General features: G+C 40.0%; 1 protein-coding gene across 4 annotated transcripts in view; it reads left to right on the top strand.

Moving 5' to 3' along the window:
* The first annotated feature begins 9,826 nt into the window (after positions 1 to 9,826).
* Positions 9,827 to 22,215, top strand: part of TRAPPC8 (trafficking protein particle complex 8) — a 53,020-nt gene continuing 40,631 nt past the window's right edge. Inside the window, exons 1-4 of one of the 4 annotated variants that reach the window (XM_032124272.1) lie at positions 9,827 to 10,148; positions 15,497 to 15,691; positions 18,319 to 18,402; positions 21,185 to 21,274. In XM_032124272.1, coding sequence (XP_031980163.1) covers positions 9,992 to 10,148; positions 15,497 to 15,691; positions 18,319 to 18,402; positions 21,185 to 21,274 — 526 coding nt within the window. In that variant the 5' untranslated portion in view covers positions 9,827 to 9,991. The remainder of the gene's footprint in view (positions 10,149 to 15,496; positions 15,692 to 18,318; positions 18,403 to 21,184; positions 21,275 to 22,215) is intronic. The other 3 variants (XM_032124282.1, XM_032124290.1, XM_032124298.1) reach the window with 3 other exon arrangements.

Genomic DNA, 22,215 nt, shown 5'->3' with positions numbered 1-22,215 from the left:
CAAGCGACTGCATTTGCAGATGCTGAAAGCAGAGATGAAGGGATAAATCACAATGGCAACGGACATTGCACAGCACAATCTGGATTCCAGGATAAATTGGACCCATTCAGAGAAAGCGGATCCTAAAATGTCAAGTGCAATCTCATATATGCAGGGGAAAAAAATGCGTGCTGTACTTCTGGAAGATTACCTAGTGGCTGAACACAACCTGGCAGCAGGGCGGAGAAGCAGCATGCACTTCCCGGGTAGCACTGCTATCAACGAAGGCAAATGACTTCTGATGGGAATAACAACAGGAAAAGCTGAAAAATAGGAAATTTGTTGCATTAGATTCACTGCTCTTAAATGCAGAGCAAGTGAAAGAAATTCTGCTACTGCAACTTGAGTGAATTTTTTTTTTTTATTCAAGGCATAGCATATATCAGATAACCTGTGCCCACAGATAATCTGCACAAGGACAAGGGGTTACTCGAAGGGGATGAGAAACAAGGCAATGGTTCCCAAGCAGAGGATCTGGGATACATTCTTCTGGTGTAACCTGAGCGTGCATATAATGAACACTGCTGTTGAACCACAGGGCATTTTCCCACCCACGCAGAAGCTGTGGTTTTACAGTTGAGGATACATGTTGAAGCACAACAAGGGCTGTTTGTTGATCGACCTAAAAAGAGCACACCAAGTTGCCTTTCCTCTGTGTTCCCTTGTCCTAGTTGAAAATGCTAAGCTTGTAGAGGATTTCCTTGTATGAGTTTCCTGTCATTTATGCAAGTCAGAAAGAGGCAAGGATTTCCTACTCCCAAAAAAGAGACATTACAGCATGCACGTATGTCAGGCAGCAGTGCTGTTGCCTTGAAACATGAATTTTAATTTCAGTGAGCTTATTTGCATCATGACCCTTCATCTATTTAACTGATTTTAATGACACTATTATATGAGAAAGTAATCTCTGACAATTATATTGTTTGGTGTAACTTTCTAAAACCTTAATGTCTTAACCTTTGTTAGAGTGAGTCATAAAATTAAGTAATTGGGTAAGGTCAATTGAAGTAGACACATGGTGCCTGGTGAAAGCATGCGTTGACATGAAGCTGGTTTTACAAAATCATGGTGTAATTTCTAACTTCTGCTTGTACCTTGAGACAAGAAACTATAGTTCCCCTAGGGAAAACCCTTGAAAGAAAATATGGCTGAAAAGATAAGCCACGTAAATACCGGTACCTTCAAAGACTAGGATTTTAAGAGAAGGTTTAAAATCCTTTTGTTAATTTATAAAATTACTTCTTTCATGTCCAAGTGGCAGTACAGTGCCCAAAATTTACTTTTTGGTATCAACATATAGGAAAACTTTTTGAATCTTCCTTTGGTATTTTGATTCCCCCATTCCTCAAATTTGCCTGCAGCTCTGATCCTATCTGTAGCTGTGGTTTCCATAAAGATTCATTGACCATCCCACTGCAGTCCCAAGAACCTTCCCTCCTGCCTGTCCTTCACCTACCCCCAGAGTATTGCTCTGTCATCCTCCTCTAACTGAGATTTGAGTCCAATGCTTTTTCCTTGCAGTATTGTCCTTCCAAGTCCAGCTCTGTTCATCTGTGTGTATTCTTCCCCCACCCATGTTTCTTTGCAAGTCAGCAACCCATGTCTGCTGGCTTAGCTTTCTAGATTTGTCTATTGTTTGGTCATGTAATATTGCCTGACCAGTAGCACTCACTGCTTTCCTGTTCAATCTGAAGTAGAAGTTATTTGCAATTAATAAATTATTTTTCTCCATGTGAGAATGCATGTTTGTGTGAATGTTCAATTTTTTTTCTGTATCTACTCTGCAATTTTCTCTAAAGAAACTTCTCCTGGGAAGGAACCAGCAGGCCTGAGTTGTTGCCTAGCTGAGGGATCCAGACAGTTTGATTGATCCACCAGGCTGGGCTTTTGGAAAGTGAACCAGAGTGAAAAGAGGCCCTGGGGAATCATGAATAGGAGGGGAAGGGGAAGCAAGCTATCACAAAAACTTTAAATTGCCTTACAAGGGCATAGCCACAGGGATCACACTCAGATTGGTGGCATTACACCTCTTTGCCAGTCTCAGCTCAGGAGCATATGATGACTTTGATGAAGTACAGTAGGTATAGATCTAACAGTTAATTTCTGTTTCTCAAGAAATGACCTAATTAATTTTTTTCCCCTTAAACTGGAACAGGAATTGAAATTTTGAAATCTCCTACCAGCTGGCATTTTGGGGGTAGAAAAAGTCAGCTGGAATGTGAAATATCTTTCTGAATTAAATGGAATTACTAAATGCAAGAATTTAAGCAGGCTTTTTAAAAGTGGTTTGGACTTTACCTTGCCATGTCTGGTACAGGACACAAGACATAGAAGAAAAAGAGATTATGTCCTCTGATCAGGGCTTTCTAATTTGGAAGTCAGTATTGTCATGCTGAATCTATCACACTCCTTTCCTTCCTCCATTTCCTTTCTTCCCCAAACAGCAAAAATATAATTATCCATTCAGTGCTAGTTCTTAGCAGGCAGGATGGTTCTCTCATGTGTTTGCACTGTGGTATCTGGAAGCTGCTGGAGTGGAGCGCTCTGATTCTTTATTCTCTTTCACCCCCATCTCCTCCCAAGCTGAGGTCTATATCTCTACAAAAAATACAGGAGCAATCATGTCCTGCACACTAAATCCAGTGACTCCTGGTATAATTCAGATCAGAATTAATTCCTTTGTGCTTCAAATTATAATGCAGCAATTGAGATGTTGAATAATATCATAAACTAAAATACAAATGATGGCTCCTAAGATAAACAGAAATGCCCAGTAGTTATTTTTAATGCTGATTTTATTCAGCGAGCACTATGATTGAAAGATATGTTAAAATGAGTAAAACTTATAGATTTTACATGCTGTTTGGCCAGTTTCATATTTCCCTAAACTTTCCAGGCACAGAGAATAAAAGGAATATGTAACTTTAACCTTTCCCAAGAGAATTTTTGATAATGCCATTAGTAAAAAAAGAATAAATCTCTTGAGTAGCATTTCTCATTTGCTTTTCTGCTCCTCTTCAATGACTTTTATTTTTTTTTGCCAAAAGTAGTAATTTACAGTGACAGAGAGTCTAAACCAGGCACTTTCTAGGAATACAGTGAATTCTATTAATTAGAACCCAAATAACAAAATATTTGTTTGGAAACACTACTTCTCACACCTTAAAGCACACAGTAAAGACAGTTTTAAAAATTTCTGTCTCTTCTGTGGTGTGATAGATTAATTGCATCTACTTCACCATTGCAACTAGTAAACTCTGGCAAGCTCAAAATGGCCTTTCTATGCCTACCTATTGTTTCTAATGCATTGAAATACATTTTGCAGTGAAAATCTGAACTGCTGATTCAAAGATGAAATTTCTTTAAATGACAAGGAAAAGTTTATTTAGACTTTTTTATTTGTTTGGTCTCTTAAATGTGGTAAAAGGAGTATGTTTGTGGAAAGACAGAGAGGTGATTCTAAATATAGGAAAGACAGGAAATCTCAAATTGATTTTATCCCCTGGAGTAATATCTGGTGAACAATGGAAAACTGATATGATCAACTCACAGCATTTTGTTATTATTATTATTGTATTACTTTGCACTATGTAGTACTTTATTTACATAACTAAAACCTCAGCAAAAATACTCTTTGTAAACCAGGAAAATACTGATTTCTGAGTGAGAATCTACTGTTCGGTTCATTTTCATCTTCTTCTGTCTCCAAGAGTAATTACTTAAAGGTGTTGAAAAGCAGAAGAGACAATTTGGTTGAATACAGAAATAATGTGCCACAACTCTGTTTAAGGAAGAAGATGAAAAAAATGTAGTATTAAGATGTTTTGGCAAATTCTTCTGCATAAAGCACATTGCCATTTGACTTAAAATATACATAATTGAATAGTAATTTAATTTAGGGACTTTTTGTGTTGATTCACCTCAGGTGAACAGATGTAGTACATTCATGACTACCTCATGAAAAGTTCTTAAATCACATATCCATTTGACAATGCATTTTCACATCCCTGGCTGTCATTTCTCTATTATTGCTCCAGTAATGGTTTTTTCCCTTTATCTTTACATTGCTTAAATTTAACATCACTCTGATAGCTAAGTTCAGTGAAAGCAGAGTGGAATATGAGGAACCAGATTTAATTAATCAGTTTTAATTAATACTTCCAATTATTTGTCTACATTTTTGTGTATGTATACTGTAACCAGTGCTTGCCTTCCATCCACTGAAATGTACCTGCTTGCTTTGGATCCCAACCAAATCAAAGCTGCACACTATACACACATACTAAGTCGTAAATACTGCAGTATACACCTTGTTATAGGGAGATATTACGTGTAGGGCTTTGGCACGTGCAAAGATGAAACTGTTTTGGGAAATCAGTACAAATGTTGTCGACAAATGAAGAACCAGTCTGTTAGTCCTTTGTTAGTGTAGTGACTCAGTTTCAGCAAGTGGGGGGCAACAACCCCAGGAATTTCCCTGACAAAGGGACTCCCAGAATCAGGAAGATTATCTGACTACAGTTTTAAAAAAAATTAGCAGCAAGGATGACTGATTTAAGGTAGAAACCTCTGAGATAATTAGGAAAAAGGAAGTATGAGAGTGTGTGAGAGAGTGAGCATGAGAGCTTCACTTTTTCTTACAAGGAGAGTGAGAATATCTGTATGTGTCCGAAGTTTTGTGGTGAATGGAACCAAGGGCTTTGTTGCTGAGTTTTGATCCACTTGTTTTACTTAATTTCTTCTTTTTTTCCACTTGTCTCTCTCTTTTGTTACAGCCAGGCCCTATATTCATATGAAAAACTTACATTGAGTTTTCTTAGATTTACATCTCTTCATAAAAAGAGGCTGGTAATTTCAAAGCCTTGGGGCAATACCGGCAAAGAATAGAAGATTGCTGCTTGCTAATCCTGGGCTAAGTCACGGGAGTGGTAGACAGCTATGGGGAACAAACGAGAGGTTATAGAGACTTATTACCTTGGAGTTCCCAGCCAGAGCAGGATCATCAGGAGCTACCAGCTCTTCCTACCTCGCTCTACATACCAGGAGCTGTTCACTGGAAGAGCTGTCTTACCATTTCTGGAAGGAGAACTGCATGACAACCCATTCCCATCCCATGCCATCAAGGGCATTGGGATCCTGAGTTGTCAGGGAGACTGTACCATTGATTCAGAAGAGCTGGAGGTTGACCTCTGCTACCACCTTGAAGCATGGCTGGGCAAACCTTTCCCATTAATCCTTGCAGCTTCAGATCTGACCTTCTGCTTCAGCCAGCAGACTCTGTCCTGAGGATCGACTGGACCATGTTCCAGGCACTCTGGCCTTAGTACACACTTGAGGCCCCTGGAACAGTTCCTACTGCCTTGCTGTCTAAAATCTTCTTTCAGAATTGTTTTTTTCATTGTCTTTTGGGAAAACACGTGTTGATTCAGCACAGGATGAGTTCCTCTTTATTCTGTGCCACTGTTGTTTTTCCTTTGTTTTGCAAGCTGCAGAAGGGCATTTCAAGATCTTTTCCTGATCTGTGGAAGGCAGTGAAACTCAGAGGGCTACTGATGCATGGCAGACTGCAGGAACCACAGCCTCAGACACCACAGCCTCACTCTGGCAGCAATTCATCTTCCGTACCAGTGACTGCTGACACAGATGACCACATCGTTCAGGAGGCTTGTGAAGATCATAAGCAAATCGAAAAGCTGAGAAATCAGGGTCCCAGATTAACCTTGAGGAGTTACCACACAACAGCTAACTGGTTGTAAATCTACATTGGTACCTAACTTGAAATCACTTGTTTATTGCTATGGTTTGTTAAAAAAACCCTCAACCAACCAACTCCACCCCTCCAATAGATAGCTTCTTGTGTGATTTCAGCTAAATCTTAAAAATTTCATTTCAAGTTATGCTGCAGAGGATTACTGTGAAAGACATTAATTCTGTAACTCAGAAATCTGAACTGACCATAAACTGAAATGTACAGTTGAAGTTTGCAAGGAGCTGGGAGTCCATGTTGTAAGCTTTCAAAGATATAGTTTAGCCTGTAACCACCATAGGGAAACAACTACATTGCATATTTAAATGATTGCAAAAGAAAGCATTGGATTCAACCTGAGATTGCAGCTCTTGTAATTCTATATTCTTTTTCCTCTGTTTTAAACCTACACAGTAGTACAAATATTATTTTATTAACAGATGGAAAAAAAACCTTTCAAATAAACTTCCTCAGCAGTAGCTGACTTCAGCAGAAAGATCTAGTTTGGTTATCTGCATAAAGGAATCACAAAACTTACAAGTTCAGGAAGCTTCCAGCCGGAAGGAGTGAAAAAGCAGGACTGGCAGCAGCACAGAAACAGCAAAGGGTGGAGGCTAAGCAGTTTCAACTCCAAATTTTACAGTCATGTTCTGGTTATTCTTAAAATTGAAGCAGTGAACATATTTTTCTGTCTCAGTGATGTTTATGCTCTGATCTATTCATGACTCTTTCTTACTATTTGTTCCCTTTTTCTATTCCCTGATTAGGCCTCCCCTGTCCCTTTCCATCCTACATGCTCTGACTTCTGTTTAGATACTGTTTCCTTTGATCCACTGCTTTCTCTGTAATTACCAGTATTTTCAGTTAAATAATTCAGATGGTTAAAACATGGATTAATAGCGTTGTATTATCCCTTTGTACTTCTGTCCACTGTCTGTCCTATCTATTTGTACACGGTCAGAATTTGAAAGCAAAATTGGCACACATTGGCAGACTTAGGATGCTACAAGTTATTAGCAATGATATGTTATATTCCTTCCAATGAATCTTCTGCCTTGTAAATAAAGATATTTAAATCCTAATTGACTTCCCCATTTGTTAGTAAAAGATCTGGTATACAACACCCTGAGCTGCTGTGTTCATTGAAGATGGGGTTATTCATCCCTCCTCAGTACTCCAGGCAAGTCCAAGGTTGCATCAAAAGGTTCTCAGTCACCACCCCGGAGGTGTTCAAGAAATGACTGGACATGGCACTTGGTGCTATGGTTTAGTTGACAAGATGGTTTTCTGTCAAAGGTTGGACTTGATGATCTCAGAGGTCTTTCCCAACCTAAATGGTTCTGTGATTCTCTGGCCTTGTCTTGGGAGAGCAGTCCATGAGATGACAGAGCAACATTAAACTAGCATGACAAAACCAGTCCTTGGGACAGTGTCATACTGGGAGAGATAATCAGAATAGAGAAATTCTAAGCACAAAATTTTTATTACTGGGTAGAAAGTAAAGGCATACAACATGTTTTCATTCACAGAGAATGAATTCTGAGCACACAAATATAAGTTTAGAATTGCTACGATAAAAAAAACCTCCAACACAATGACAATTAAAAAAAATGACTTGTCATTTTGTAGTGGCTACTGAAAATTGATGATAGCCACATGAAATTTGAATCTTTGCCAGAAACCTGAATCAAAAATTGAATCTCTGCCAGAAGGCCAGAATCATCTCTGTTGATGGTCAGAATTTTCAATCTCAAGTCATGTGTGCACAGGATTGGGACTTCTGATCCACTTCAGTCTACTAGATATAGTAGACTACTGTATCTGTATATAGTCTACTTGTGTAGTGTTTAGAAGTAATGGATTAAAAGGAATGGGAGAGAAGCACCATTCTCCCAAAGCGTCCATGTGGAGGTCCTAGCTTAAAGTATCTGTGAAAACATGACTTTGGAATAGCTCTGGGGAATTTCCAAATGTGGATAAGCAATAAATATTTGTGGAAGTTTGCCTTCCCTTTCCTCTAATAATCTATCAAAACCAAAAAACTTTTTTCTGCAATATTTAATAACTTTTCGATAACATTCCCAGGACCCAGTTCTGAACAATGGCAACTTGTATGGCCTACTAGATTTTGTTTTCTTACTGTCTACATTAAAAACTATTTTTTCATTCTCAGAGGATGGGCTTTTTTTTTGTGATGTTTACAAGTCCTGTCCCAAGGACTGTCCCTGGCAGGGTGTTAAAAATCAGCCCTACTACCACACTCCTTTTTTGTAAAGAACATGTTCAAAATTACTTATTTCATCATGGATAATCACAGTTGTCTTGCTTCCACATCACTTCCTTACTCAGGTGACAAGTGCAAAAGGATTCTGGATGATAATCATGCTTTAACACGCAAATCTAAAAAAATCCATGGAGCTATTTCACCCCATTTGAATTTCATGCATACAACTGAGTAGTGACAGGTCTGCCAGAGAACACCCAAACAACTCCTTATTTTTTAACAGAATTACAGAATCACAGAAGGGATTGGAAGGGACCACAGTGGTTCATGTGGTCCAACCTCCCTGCTCAAGCAGGGTCATCCCAGAGCACATGGCACAGGATTGCATCCAGACAGTTCTTGAATATCTCCAGTGAGGGAGACTCCAAGCCTCTCTGGAAAAGCACACCAGATTCACCCACAAAGTAATGAAGTTCTTCCTCATGTTCAAGTGCAGTCTCCCATGCATCACTTAACCATTCTGGGGGGTTTTGTGTGGGTTTTTTGCGGTTTTATTTGGGTTTTTGGGGTATTTTTTTCTGCTTTTATTGTTTATTGTTGTTGTGTTGTTGTTCTTGTGGTGTTTTATTTCTTTCTTTCCTTTTTTTTTTTTTTAAATAAAACTGACAGAACTGCTTTCCTTTGGGGGAGGTTTTGGGGCCAAATGCCGGCCCTTGTCCCGCCACAAACCAGCTTCCTGGTGCCGGGGAGTCTGCCAGGGCAGCCACCACCACACTGTGCAAAAGGATTTTGTTTAATATCATGCTTTTAATGGGCAAATCTCAAAAAGCGAAGTTATTTTGCCCAGCTTGAATGTCTTGCATACAACTGAGCACTGACAGATCTGCCAGAGAACACCCCAGCAACTCTTTCTAACAGAATCTCAGAATTGTTAGGGTTGGAAGGGACCTTTGGAGATGATCCAGTCCAAGCGCCTTGCCAAGGCAGTGTCCCCTAGAGCAGGTAACACTGGAATGCGTCCCGGTGTGTGAATATCTCCAGAGAGGGAGACTCCATGGCCTCCCTGGGCACCTGTTCCAGGGCTCTGCCACCCTCAGAGCAAAGAAGCTTCTCCTTGTATCAAAGTGGAACCTGTGTTTCACTTTATGGCTAACCATTCTGGGGGTCTATGTGTGTAGTTTTATTCACGTGTGTGGGGTTTTGTTTTGCTTTGTTTTGGGGTTATTTTGGCATGCTTTATTCTCCCCCCCTTTTTTTTTTATCTCTCTCCACCCTTTTGTTGTTGTTGTTTTGTTCCCCCCCCCCCCCCCCGTTTTGTTTTGGGGTAATTTTGGCGATTTTTTGGGGGGATTTTGTTTCGTTTTGTTTTAAATTTTCTAGTTTTGATTTGTTTTGTGGTTCCTTTGGCGCGCTTTTTTGTTGTTTTGGGGCTCTTCTTTTTCTTTTTTCCTGTTTTGTGGTCATTTTGGCGCTTTTTGTTGCTGTTTTTGGTCTTTTTGTTTGGGTTTTTTTTTAAAGCAAAACCGCCAGCACTGTTTTTGCGGGGGTCAGCTTTGGCCGCCACACCAGCTTCCCGCCGCCAGGAATGCCCCGGAGCATCCCACGGGCCCGCCGCCCCCTCCCGGGCCGCACCAACTGCCCGCTGCGGGGGGGGGGAAGCACACAACGCTCCTCCCCCCCCGGCCGGCCACCGTCGCCTCCCCCTCCCCGGCACGGCGCCGCCCCTTTCGCCCAATCACATGAGCGGGCGCGAGGGCCGCCGGGAGCGGGCGCTCCCCGAGGTGCTCGGCTGAGGCGCAACATGGCGGCGCTTGGCGGGCGCTGAGCGGGGCCGGGGCGGGAGCCGAGCGGGACCGGGGCGGGAGCCGCGGGCAGACACCGGCCAAGGGAGGAGGGAGGGAGGGAATAATCCGGAGAATTGCGGACAAAGGTAGCGGGGCCGTCTCGGGCGGCCCCGAGCGGCGGCGGCAGCAACAGCAGCAATGGCCCAGTGCGTGCAGTCGGTGCAGGAGTTCATCCAGGACTCGTTCGTGCCCTTGGTGGCCGCGCTGTGCAGCGAGGAGGCGGAGCGGCTCACCCGCAGGAACAACCTCAGCTTCGCCGAGCTGGTCAGGCCCTTCTGCCGCCTCACTTCGGAAGGTCGGTGCCGGGAGCGGAGCGCGTTGTTTACACGGGGCGGGGGAGGCGGCGCCGCCGCTCCCTTCCGCCCGCGGCCTCCGGGGGCCGGGGGTCCCTGACGGCTGTGCCCGCCGGGGCTGCGCCGGCGGACGGGCCCGACGCCCCGCGGCGGCGGCCGCCCGGGTGGGTGTCATCTGGAGCCCTGACAGGCTTGGCGGAGACACGCGTTTGCCGGGGTTGTCGCAGGTGACAGCTGTTAAGTCAGCTTAGTTTCACTCGGTCTGCGGAACCTGGGAAGTTTGGCTTCTCCTGGAGACATCCCATGGCTGAAGAGGAAGAGGTCTGTAAATTCAGCTCTTCCAGACGGATTTTTGTCTTCCTTTAAAACCACTTTGCTGTTACCTCCCTAGTACTCGTGCCTGACTCTTGCTGCAGACTCTACTGGATTTCACACTTGCGGTACCCAGGCATTGAAAGTACGGCCAGTCTTTCAGAAACATTAATTGTAATTTCAGTTGCAGGGCTTTCCTTTCACTCGCATGTAGCTTTATCCGGTATACTTTTTTTGCTGATGTTTCTGTGAATAGGAATCGAGCTGCTTATGTGGCATCGGTAAAATGACCACGTGAAGCATCAGGAAAACTGGAGATTGACCACTTAAGAGAAACAATAGGATTTTTTAGCTATGGTGCTTTAACTTACTATCCGGAATTGAGGGTTTTTTTGTTTTTAATTTAAGTAAGCTATGCGTTTCAAGCTGCTGCACATTACACTAGTGTACAGGACAGCAGTTTGCAGAGAACTGCTTGTCAGAACAGTGATGCAATGACATTTGTCAGATTTAGTTTCTGACAGACATGTAGCTCAGACTTCAGCCTCTGCGTGTCATGTGCTGAGGAAAGAAAAAGAAGCTCGTACTGTCATTCTCGGCAGATTTTTGCATTTCTCTTTTGAAAAATGGCAACAGCTTAAAAGCTACTTTGTATTAAAAATCTGCCATAATTCTGTGGTGAATCTTAGTAACTTATCAACTGTAACTTGTTTATAAGTGTTTTTCATTTTGTATAGCAACACTCATGAGTGAGAATGCAGCAGAGATCAAAATAATGCAGATGCTCACATCCTTAGAGTTCTGAAGTTAATTATCTCTTTCTTTTAGTGAAAGGCTCTCAAAATGCATCTAGCAAACAAAACCAGGCAGACTATTCAAAGTGAAGCATTCACTTTGAAGGATACTTAATGCTTGCGTTACTTAGTTGCAACTGTTTTGGTCCAATTATTGTGACACTTAAGGAACTTGCGAACCTGAATTATCCTCAGTGTTCCCTAAGTGAAACTTCTACAGTGGGTTTTTCTTACTGCACTGCTCTGTGTGTATTCTGATCCAGCAGGCCACAGGCCTGACTCCAGTTCCTCACTTCAAGTGTGACTTCCTCTTCCTGCTCCGTGGAAGAAATGTTACTGCATGCTGTCTGTAAGTTCTTGTGTTGGAAGCAGCATGTGTGAGGGTAAGGACAAAGAGCAAGAAAGGCATGATTAAATGATCCAGTCGTGGTCCAGCAGAATGTGTGTGCATGACATACCTCCACAACTGTGTGTTGTACTGCTTATGGTTGTATTATGATTATTATTCTCATATTATGTATAATTGTGATATTATGGTGATAACTGTTCCGGGATTCTGTGAGGAGCAGCGGCCATAAGCTGAAATACAAGAAGTTCTGCTTCAACATGATGAAGAACTTCTTTCTATTGTGGGTGGCAGAGCTCTGGAACAGGCTGCCCAGGAAGGTTGTGGAGTTTCCCTCTCTGGAGACATTCCAAACCCACCTGGATGGTTCCTGTGTTACCTGCTTGGAGTGACCCTGCCTTGGCAGGGAGGGTTGGAGTAGATGATCTCCAGTGGTCCCTTCCAATCATAACAATTCTGTGATTTTCTAGTTCTGTTTTGGTGTCTTCATTTCTAAGCACAGTTTTTCTTACGGGAGTGTGAAATGCTGTTCATTTTAAATTAATCCATCTCTCTTTACTTAGTGGCTATTTCATTGGATTTGTAACATAAAATTGGATTGATTGGTATTTCTCTCTTTAGAAGCCTTACTTATGCAAAACTTTTAAGTACATGCATTGCTTCCTAAATTCTTCTATAACCTGAAAAGCTCAGTCATGGATCTGCTACTGTATTTTTAGAGTCCTGTTACAATACATATTTTTGTTGGCAATTAGGAATTACACGGCTTATGAACCAGCTGAAGGCTGCGTGTTCATCAGCCTTCTTGCTTAGAGAAGCAGTGCAGTTCTGAAGTTAGTCTTCTGATAAATGTTCAAAACAGTTCTGATAAACAGGAACTGAGCTCTCTACTGTGCACATATCAGTTGTCCTACATGTGTTAAGAGATGTGAAGGACCAGAACACTGTTTGATTCTTCAGGCAGTGTAAAACCACACACTGCTGAGGTTGCTCAATCCAAGGAGGCCAGATTCTATCTAATTTCAAGTAGAACCCCACAAAGATATGTAATGTAGATGTTGGGGGGACCACCCTCTGCACAAATCAGTATTTAATCTACTCATCACTTTGGCCTATCAGTGGCTTGCTAATGTTGCTGTAGCCAAAAATACCCTTGCAGTATAGCACACTACGATGGTAGAACCTCCTGAGCACAGATGCAGAGTGCTCTGTTCTGTAATTTTTAGCCTCTTGACTTCTGTAAGTAAATCACCTCCTGTTTGTGAAGGGGAAATATTTAAAAAAGTGAAAGGACAGCTTTACTATCCCCATAAATCTTGACTTTAGAGGAAAGCAAAACCAAAACCCTCTTCAAACTTTGAACTTCCTTTAATAAAGGAAATCAAAAGTATACGGAGGATTTTATACCTTCATATTTATTCTCAAAGTGGCTGTCTTGTGGCTGTTTGTTAGTAGCAATTGATGCCTAATATAACAAATATACATATGTATAGGTTGGTTTTCTTTAAAATAGGATCCTGTTTTTAAGAAACTTTAAAAACATTCTGTGAACTAATACTGTCTTTGTGGGGGGGAGAATTACAGCATACACGTCAATTAGCAACTGTCACTTTAAGCATTGGTTACTCTTAAACCAAAGTGTTTGACCTTAAAAAACAGAAAAAAAAAATAAGGAGGGAGACCTTCTGATAACTTTATCTGATTCTAAGCCTTAAATATGTGCAAGATGTAAGGAAATATAATGGGAACACTGTGCTTATTCGAGCTTAGTGTGATGTTAGGAATTCCTTGTTCATGTGTATCTTAGCATCTGATCATTTTCAATTTCTGATGAGAAAGCTTTTGTTCTAATATATGCTACTGCTGCCATTTTCGGCAAAGTGCTTTCTGAAATGATCTTACAAACACTTGTAGGAAATGTGTAACAGTAGGTATTTTTTATTGGGTATTAAGCACTTTTTGGGGTTCCAAGTATGTCTGTTTTTTCAGTCCTTCACAATAAACATATACCAGAGATGTCATCTGCGTTCTGTATGGAAATGTGGTTGCTCTTCATTATTAAGGCTGTTATATTTTAGGACAGACAGCAAGGATGAGCTGTAGTGTTACAGCTGCACTGGTGAAGGCAAACTCGTTTCGTAGCTGTTTGTTCCTGCCACTTCCTTTACATTTGGTAATTTCAGTAATTATATGGCAGTAGGGTCAATAATTTACCTATGTGATAAGATGAAAAAAAACCCCACCCAAAACAACTTTTCAGGTTTCTGATAGAAATGCTGAACTGAAATAAGTTTAGCCAGCACAATTGCCCTTCCCTGTGTTGATATAGCCTTATGATGTACAAGTTCAGTCTGAAACTTAGAGCTGAAAAAACCTGCACATTTTTAGGTTGTTTTTGGCAGGACGAGTTTTCTAACTTGCTTTACTGTTTTCCCATAAGCTTGAGCGCTGGGTGAATATGTGATTGAGGAAGGTAGAACTATGCCAGTCAAGATTTGAACCACATTAGAAATCTGTTTTAACATTTAAGATGGATTGTAAGCACATCTAGTGTGATCTGACTTTAGCTGTGTACTTGTTACTTCTGAAGAGCCTTGCAGAAAAGGTGTGGAGTGCTTTCCAGGCTGGAGCAAATTGAATACTCAGTTTCAGACCTTTACGGTCTGAATTCTGTGGTTAGTTGAAAGATGAGGAAAACAAGATTATTCCTTTGTGCTGCCTTTTATGTGCTGTACAGGAGTTTGTGAAAATAAAATGCAGAGGAGTCAAGGGCTGTACTGTGGGGCACGTGGTAGCATCAGGTGGCTTAGGCAGCCGTAAGTCAGTGTGTCCTGCCTGCATTCACAACCTGGCTTGCTTGGTGGTGGTTGTGGTTTGAAATAGGGTAAAATTACTTGAAAAAATCACAGCAGGACCAGAATTGTAATGAGTGTTGAAAATGTCGTGAGTAGTTTTTTAAAAACAGATGGCTTGAGGGAGCAATTTTCACAAAGATTCTACAAAGGAAGCTATAGTACTAAAAATCATAGAATGGTTTAAGTTTAAAGGGACCTTGAAGAACATCTGGTTCTAACTTCACCCTGCCATGGTCGGGGTCACCTTCCACTAGACCAGGTTGCTCACATCCCCGTCCAGCCAGGCCTTGAACTGTTCCAGTGTTGGGACATCCTCAGCTTTTTTGGGCAACCTGTTCCAATGCCTCACCATCCTCACAGTAAAGAACTTCTTCTTGATCTAAATCTGCCCTCTTTCAGTTTTAAACCCTTCCCCTTTGTCCTGTCACTACATGCCCTTGTACCTCTTCAGCTCTCTTGCAAGCACCCTTTAGGTACTGGAAGGCTGCTCTAAGGTCTCCCCAAGCCTTCTCTTCTCCAGGATGAGTAACCACAACTCTTTCAGCCTGTCTTTTAGGATACGTTCATTTTGGATGAATGAGTACTAGGTTATCCCTGTCAAGTTTCTTAAATGCTGTTTATTTGTGTGCTGGGGGTTTCTCGGAAATGGGTGATTCCTTGAAACATGATGTGTTGTGTGAAATCCATACATGGTTCCTATAGCTTTTCCACAAAAGTTGGTATGTTCCACAAGGAAGGGAGTGCATCAGTGTAGGACGTGCACGTACTGTGTTAGATGGAGTGGATATTCTTGCAAGCTCTTACGCTGTTGTTTAATGCCTAGATGAGCCTAATGTTGAGCATCAAGTAATTTTTAGTTATCACCCTCCCCCCCTCCATTTTTGGTAGTCAGGCATTACGGTCTGTGATCTAAAATTGATGATGGAGAAGTTTAGTGGAGCAATCTTTAAAGAAAAAACGTGTTGGAAAAAGACTAATTTATGACAACTGTTTTAACTGTCTGTTACACTCCTCAACAAATCCTCTTTTTTTTTCCTTTTTAGTTCACATGAGAGATCCTAATAATCAGCTTCACATCATTAAAAATTTGAAGATTGCTGTCAACAACATCATCACTCACCCACCTCAGCCCGGTGCCATTCGGAAACTTTTGCATGATGTTGTGTCTGTCAGTCAGCCTGCTGAAGGACTGGTAGCTAATGTGATCACAGCTGGAGATTATGATCTCAACATCAGTGGTATGTAATGATATTGTATTTTTCATAATGTAAACTGGAATTGGCTGTAAGGTTTCTAATCTTCATTTCAGCTTCATGGCATGTACTAAAATTATTCAGAGTTGATCAGTTTTGAATCATTGCTTTTACTGAAACTTTGGATTTATTGAATAGTTTTGGTTTTACATAATGCTGAAAGAGTAGTTGAGCTTCATTAATAATTTCAGTTTTCCTAATGTTGAAATTCTTCTGAACTTGTGTTAAATCATTATTTTAATGTAGCAATTACCAATGCTTTGGTTGTGTTATTTTTGTGTTACAAAACTGATATAGCGACTTGTTGCACTTGGCTGAATAAATATCAGAGCTTATTTATAGTGTTGGTACTAAGGTACAGCTTTATCAAGTTAGTTATTCTGGCTTCCTTTATTTTTTATGATAAAGTCATAAAACGTTTAAGGAAAAGATTATGAGGAAAGGTGTGTGACTCCTTTGATTTGTTGTCTTTTTTTTTTTCTTTCTTGTATGAAACTTGTCCTTCATATTTCACTGTCAAAATGACTAGAGTATTCTAAAAATGTTTTTTTCTCAGATCTCCAAGGGATGAGGCATTGTGAATACTGCTAAATGAGACCTCATCTTAGGAGCTGAGAAGATGAAACTCCTCCCAATTAAGACCCTAATCCATTAAAGCCTTTGAGCACATACTTAGTTCAAAGCATGTGTGCACTGCCCTATTTAAACATGCGTAATTTATTGTATTTAAAGTTCAGCCTGCAGTGAAGAGTTTGGCTCTGCTATAGCAAGAGACTGATAAAACTTCATGAGGATTACTAACTGATGTTGCTGTAGTAGATTTTTTTTTTATGTTGATGATGGAAAAATGGCATAATTCTTACATCTTTGACACCTAATTTACGAGGTACATCTTCAACTTGGTGTCAAGTGTTGGTAATAAAGGAAAAGACCTGAGCCTGGGAACCTCTTGTTTTTAAGATCTGTTGAAAACTCCACATCTTTTTCAATTTCTTTGCCCTTGTTTATACATCATATCGGTGAATTGCCATTTTGTTATGAAATTTTTTTCTGATGGAAAGTTTACTTCAGTTCTAGAAAATAAAAAAAAGCAAGCAGAATGGTTTCAGTGAAGAGGCTTTTCCGTAAGGTTTCTAATGACCTCAGTTTAGAAGTGAGGTATTGAAAGAAGGGAAGAAAAATAGTGGCTATACTAGGCCTTGCTTTGTAGTTACAGAAGCAAATATCTCTCCTTTTGTTTTCCATATTTGCTGCTGGAGCCTCGGATGTACAAATTACCATATGTAACTATCTTCTGTCTCTCGGTGATTAGGTTCTCATTTCCATTCAGACTGGCTATATGCTTATTTGACAGGAGGAGAGATGTATAAGCTGTTTAAGATCACACAGAAAGACAAATTCATGTCGTAACTTTGTTGTTCAATGGAACCCCGTTTCAGGGGTTTAGCACAAAACAGTGACGGTGTTCTTGATGAAGGAACTTGTGTCCCCTTACAGTGTAAGAGGATATGAGGAAGTACCAAGTGGGGTTCCGTTATGCTTAGACAACTATGAGTATTTACTGAGACATTTAGGGGTTTTTTTCCAACTTTCTTAGAGCATTTTATTCAAACCAATGGATGCATTCATTCCTGACAGCAGAACATAATCATTTGTTATGTAAATGTGAAATACTCTCATCAGTTCTTTAATTTGTTCTTTTTTGGGACTGAATTAGTTTTATAGGATAATGATATTAAATTATATTTCCTTAATCTTTAATGATGATCAAGTGCAATCTGTTTTGAAGAAAGACACCAACATTGTTTAAGAAGCTGAGGTGTGACTGTTTCTGGCTCTGGGATCATGATCCTGCTCTTTTTTTGAGAAGTTTTGGAACTGCTGTGTTGTATTGATTTAATTGTTTGTAATCCTTCTTTGTTACAAGTGTTGTTTAATATTCTTATAGTTCCGTGGTCTAGTGCTGAGAGATTTGTTTGGTTGCTGAATAGCTGCTTATGTTCAGCCATGCCTGCTTCTCCCATGTACTGGTGTATGTAGAAAGTGAAGAAAAATGATCCCACTAAAGAATTAAATTATTTGAGAGAAGAAAAAAATTTTTCAGCCAGATCAGTTCCCTGGCTGTGTTTATTCGGGGCTACGTGATATAAATGCTGGCATGTGGCATTGGAGGAATATGATTGAGATGAAGGAGAATGTTGGGGCAACACTTTCAGCAGCTAATGTATTCAGCTACTTTTAACTAGTACTGTAGGCTGGGAAATCTCACAAGTTACTGCCTTAGGTTTCGAGTATCTTTCAACTAGTAAAATAGAGATAACATCTAGATACAAGTTAAATCGTTGCTACTTGGTAGAATTTCCATTTTTGTTTGAGCCTAGCATTGGGGCTGAACTAGAAATTAATATTGATTTCCATTAAAGTACACTGTCAAATGTTAAGGAGCCTGAAATATTCCTGATTAAGGTTGGCTGGAGTCAAATCTCTTCAGTGCTCCTCATGGGCCTGCATGGTGTAGATTTTTTCTACTTCACACTACCAGAGTGTAAAAGCCAAGAGTGTGTTTGTGTCTGACCCTTTTTAGTATAATTATATCATGTTTTTTCTATCAGATCGCTCAGTTAAAGCTAGTGTTCCTTGGTACAGTAATTGGAAAGAGACACTGATGGAACTGAACACATCCACGTTTTATTCAGGTATTTTTTTGTGGTTGGTGCCGATTTGCCAAATTGCCCTTTACTCCTTTTCCATGTGCCCCATCCACCTTTCCTTACCATCTGCTACAACTGTTTAGCACTTTTCTGGACGTAGATGTGTGTTCCTTCATTTTTTCCCCCTAACTGAAAAATCGGTGGTGGTGGTGATTTTAATTTTTCTTTTAATCACATTTCTACTCTTGTTAATCAAAATCATTTGATCTTTCCATACAATCAATAAGGGTGGTGGTGGTAAATTACTTGATGCTGTAAAAACCCTGGATTGTTTGATCCCATGGAACTGTATACTGTCACTGTGCTGTATTTCAAATGTCCTTTCTGTTTCTCTAGAGAACTTCCTTCTCAGGGGATAGTAACACTTTTTAAGTTGGAACTGAAGTGCTGACTGTACTTAGAGCACAGTGTCTCTGCTATATTGACATTCTTTCTGGAGTATGACCCTTAAAAAAAAGAAAAAGATTTGTCATGCAATTTTATGTAGTTTATGAGACTTACTGCTACCAAACCATGTTGGTTATTGACCTCTCAAGGCTCTGTGTCGTCGTCTGTAAGAGCCAGGTTTTGATGTTTTTCAGTTTTACATATTTTAAATAGTTTATGCCTTTGGTTAATAATAGCTGTCCTTTCAGTAGGATCTGTTCAGATCCTACTAAATGTCTAAAGAGCACAAAACTTCATGAAGTAGACTTTCCATTTTTAAGCTGTTACGTACAAATATTACTTAAATTTTTTTTTTTCCTTAACAAGTTCTGAACACGTTAACAAGTTTGCCAAAACTTCAGTTCTGTTCCATCATACTGGAAATGTTTTACTGGAAAAATGCAAAACACAGATCTGGGTACCTAAATGACAGTGTTGGTATGCACTGCTGTAACATGTTATGAGATGTTACAGTTGTGAAATGGTTTTCAAATACTGCTTTTATTTTGAATATGGTGTGTGTTTATCAAGTATCTATGATAAGTGATTACAGCCCTGTAAATGCTCAAGTGAATCCTGTTAATGTTGTGGTTGTGTAGAGGGAATCTAGTTGCCTTTGAGGCCACTTCCAGGGTTCTTAATAGGCCTAATGAAAAAAAAGGGTGGGGGAACCAATCCACGAAACAAAGTAGTACTTCCCTGTTTGTAATTGTCAGATTTTAAAAAACACATGATTTTTTTCCTTTTGCTGTGATTCAGCTGTAAAACAGAAGTGAAAATTTGAAGACAGTGCTTGAAACTACAATGTGGTTGAAAATTCTGCCTTAGGTTGTTAAACAGTGTTTACTTTGAACTTGAGTTACTGCATGGCTTGTTATATTTGTGAAAAATGTGTGAGTCACTTTCTTATGGCTTGTTTTTAATAATAACAAGCTGTGTTTTCCTTAATTTAAATAGTTGGCATGTTTACATGCAGGACTCAGTAAAGCCAAGAGCTTTTTATATCCTAGATGAGTACTCAGAGAGCAGTTTCTAGAAAGGCTGTAATCAAAAGCTCAAAGTTTTGTCTCCTATTAGGCTTTTTTTTTTATGTGAGATGTGCAGACTGCTAGACTGAGTTTGTGTGACTATATCTGACTTCTGTGTGTCTGAAGCCTATTTAAGATGTCTTGACAATGTATGATTAAGCAAAACGCATTAAATGAATGCCCTAGAAGATAGCTCTAACATAAAATTCATAAAATTGAACCTGTTTCCTAAAGTTAGCTTAAGAAACCAAGGTGGTGGTTTGGCTTGGTTTTTTTGAGGGGGTGCATGAGAGCTTTACAAAGTATTAGAAATTTTTATGGGACTAAAGTCCCAATGTGGATTTTTTAGGGTCATATAAGGAAATTACCTTCAGGTTTTCTTACTATTTTTTTTTCTCTACTAGTTACTGTTCGCTAGTTTGCAGGTGAGTTGACTCTGGATTCCAGTTACTTCAGTGTGAAATCAGGTTATTGAAAGTGGATTGATTTTGCTCTGGAGTCCGTTTCCCACTCAAGGGAAAGGAGTTGGAGAATTAAGATGGCATAAAACAGGCTTAAAAGAAGAAATAGTAATTCACTGTTTGACCCATAGTTGGAGTGGAAAGAAATGGGCAATATTAGGTTCACATATTTTTTTTGATGTCCCAGACATCCTTTGTTTCCCTTGATTTGTTATGGTTAGGAAAATGAAATCCCTATTGTAAAAGGGTGTTGAACATGGCAGGTTAAAATTTTAAGGCATTAATGGCACAGCTTGGATCTGAGGTTTTACCTTCTTGGATCTTCGCCGGCTGAGCTGTTTATTTTAGCCAGCCATGGGAAAGCAACTGCTGTCAAGCCAAGTCAACACTTAGAGAAAACAGGCAGGATAGAGTTTTGGTAATCCTTAGCTCCTCTACATACTCAAAAATGAATTTTGTTTCTTGGTTAATTCCTACATCCCTAGCCTGGAAATTCAATGACTGTTAGAAGAATTTCTTTCTTTCTTTGCCAAGTGTGTGGGTGTTTAAAGGAGTGGTAAAGAGTAGTTGGTTTAACAAGGACTGAATACATGTGAGCCTACGAATGTGATGCTTAAGATGCTATTCAGTTTCACAGGATTTGATTCAAGTGTTACTGTTTCTCTTACTTGTGTAGTAAATACTAAAACACTTTCACCTTGGACTGTTTCCCCTTCTTTCCCTTGCCATGCAAACCTTGTCAGAGTTTGCAGGCTTCACTTTTAGGTGTAGTCATTCATACTTCCTTTTCATTAACGGGTAAACAAGTTTCACTTAATAGTCTAATTTTTCCTATTTTATTGTGTATTTCAGCTACTACTCCGTGGTTTGAGTCTTACAGAGAGTGCTTTCTTCAGTCCATGCCTGCATCAGATCATGAATTCTTAAACCACTATGTTGCATGTATCCTTTGAGTGTTACAGACAGCTCCAGGGAAGGCTGTTACAAAATGTAATGTAGGAGACACTGAAAATTTTGCAGTAACTCTTTCTCAATTATGATTGGAAGCCTGTATATTTTTTCACTGTCTGACTACACAGACTGATTTCATAAGGGCATCAGGGTTTTCTTTGTGGTTGTTTGGCCTGAGTTTTTTTGTGCTGTTGGTATTGGGGTTTTTCCCCCTTCTCCACACACTCCTTTGGTGTCAAAGTGAGCTCAAAGCCAATACCTGTAAACAAAACTCCATCATCCTAAGACACTTTCTGCTGTAGCTCTTTATGTATCTCTTGACTGTCCCTTATCTGCAACGGAGGAATGTATGTTTGGGATGCATCTGCTGCTTTTTAATGGCTTTTTGTAAGCAGATGGAGTGGTGGAGGTTGGGGAGAGGATGTTTTGGAAATTTGGTAAACTTCGAGCTGTGCTGGACAAAAAGAAGTCTGGAAAGACTGGAACAATGCCTGAATGCTTTCACTTTTTTTTTTTTTTAACCAAAGCTTAGGCCCAATTTGCTTGTCTACAGGGAAATTGAAAATAATCACTGTTTCATGATGTAGCTGGTGTTTAGCTTTACAGTAATTATGATGCTGCAGGTTTCATGACACTGTTCCTAGTTCTTTACTGAACCTTATAATTTCAGTATGATGGAAAAGTATGTTAATGGCCATACTTGTACAGAATTAACTTTGCAAAATACTGATTCTGACTTCTGAATTTACTAATGTTTAAAGTATAACTTTGCTTTCTGGCTTCTCTGAGTTAATGTCTTTTGATTTGGTGAGTAGATGTAGCAGAGCAGAATGTTCCTTATTAATGACTGTGTAGCTGCATTGAGGTAAAATCTGAACACTTCCGCTTTTTACTCAGGTGCTGTGACGTTCCTGTGTTTACGAACGCTGGTT

The sequence above is a fragment of the Corvus moneduloides genome, chromosome 1, assembly GCF_009650955.1.
Source record: "Corvus moneduloides isolate bCorMon1 chromosome 1, bCorMon1.pri, whole genome shotgun sequence".
Lineage (NCBI taxonomy): Eukaryota > Metazoa > Chordata > Aves > Passeriformes > Corvidae > Corvus > Corvus moneduloides.
This window is presented reverse-complemented; position numbering and strand designations above follow the sequence as displayed.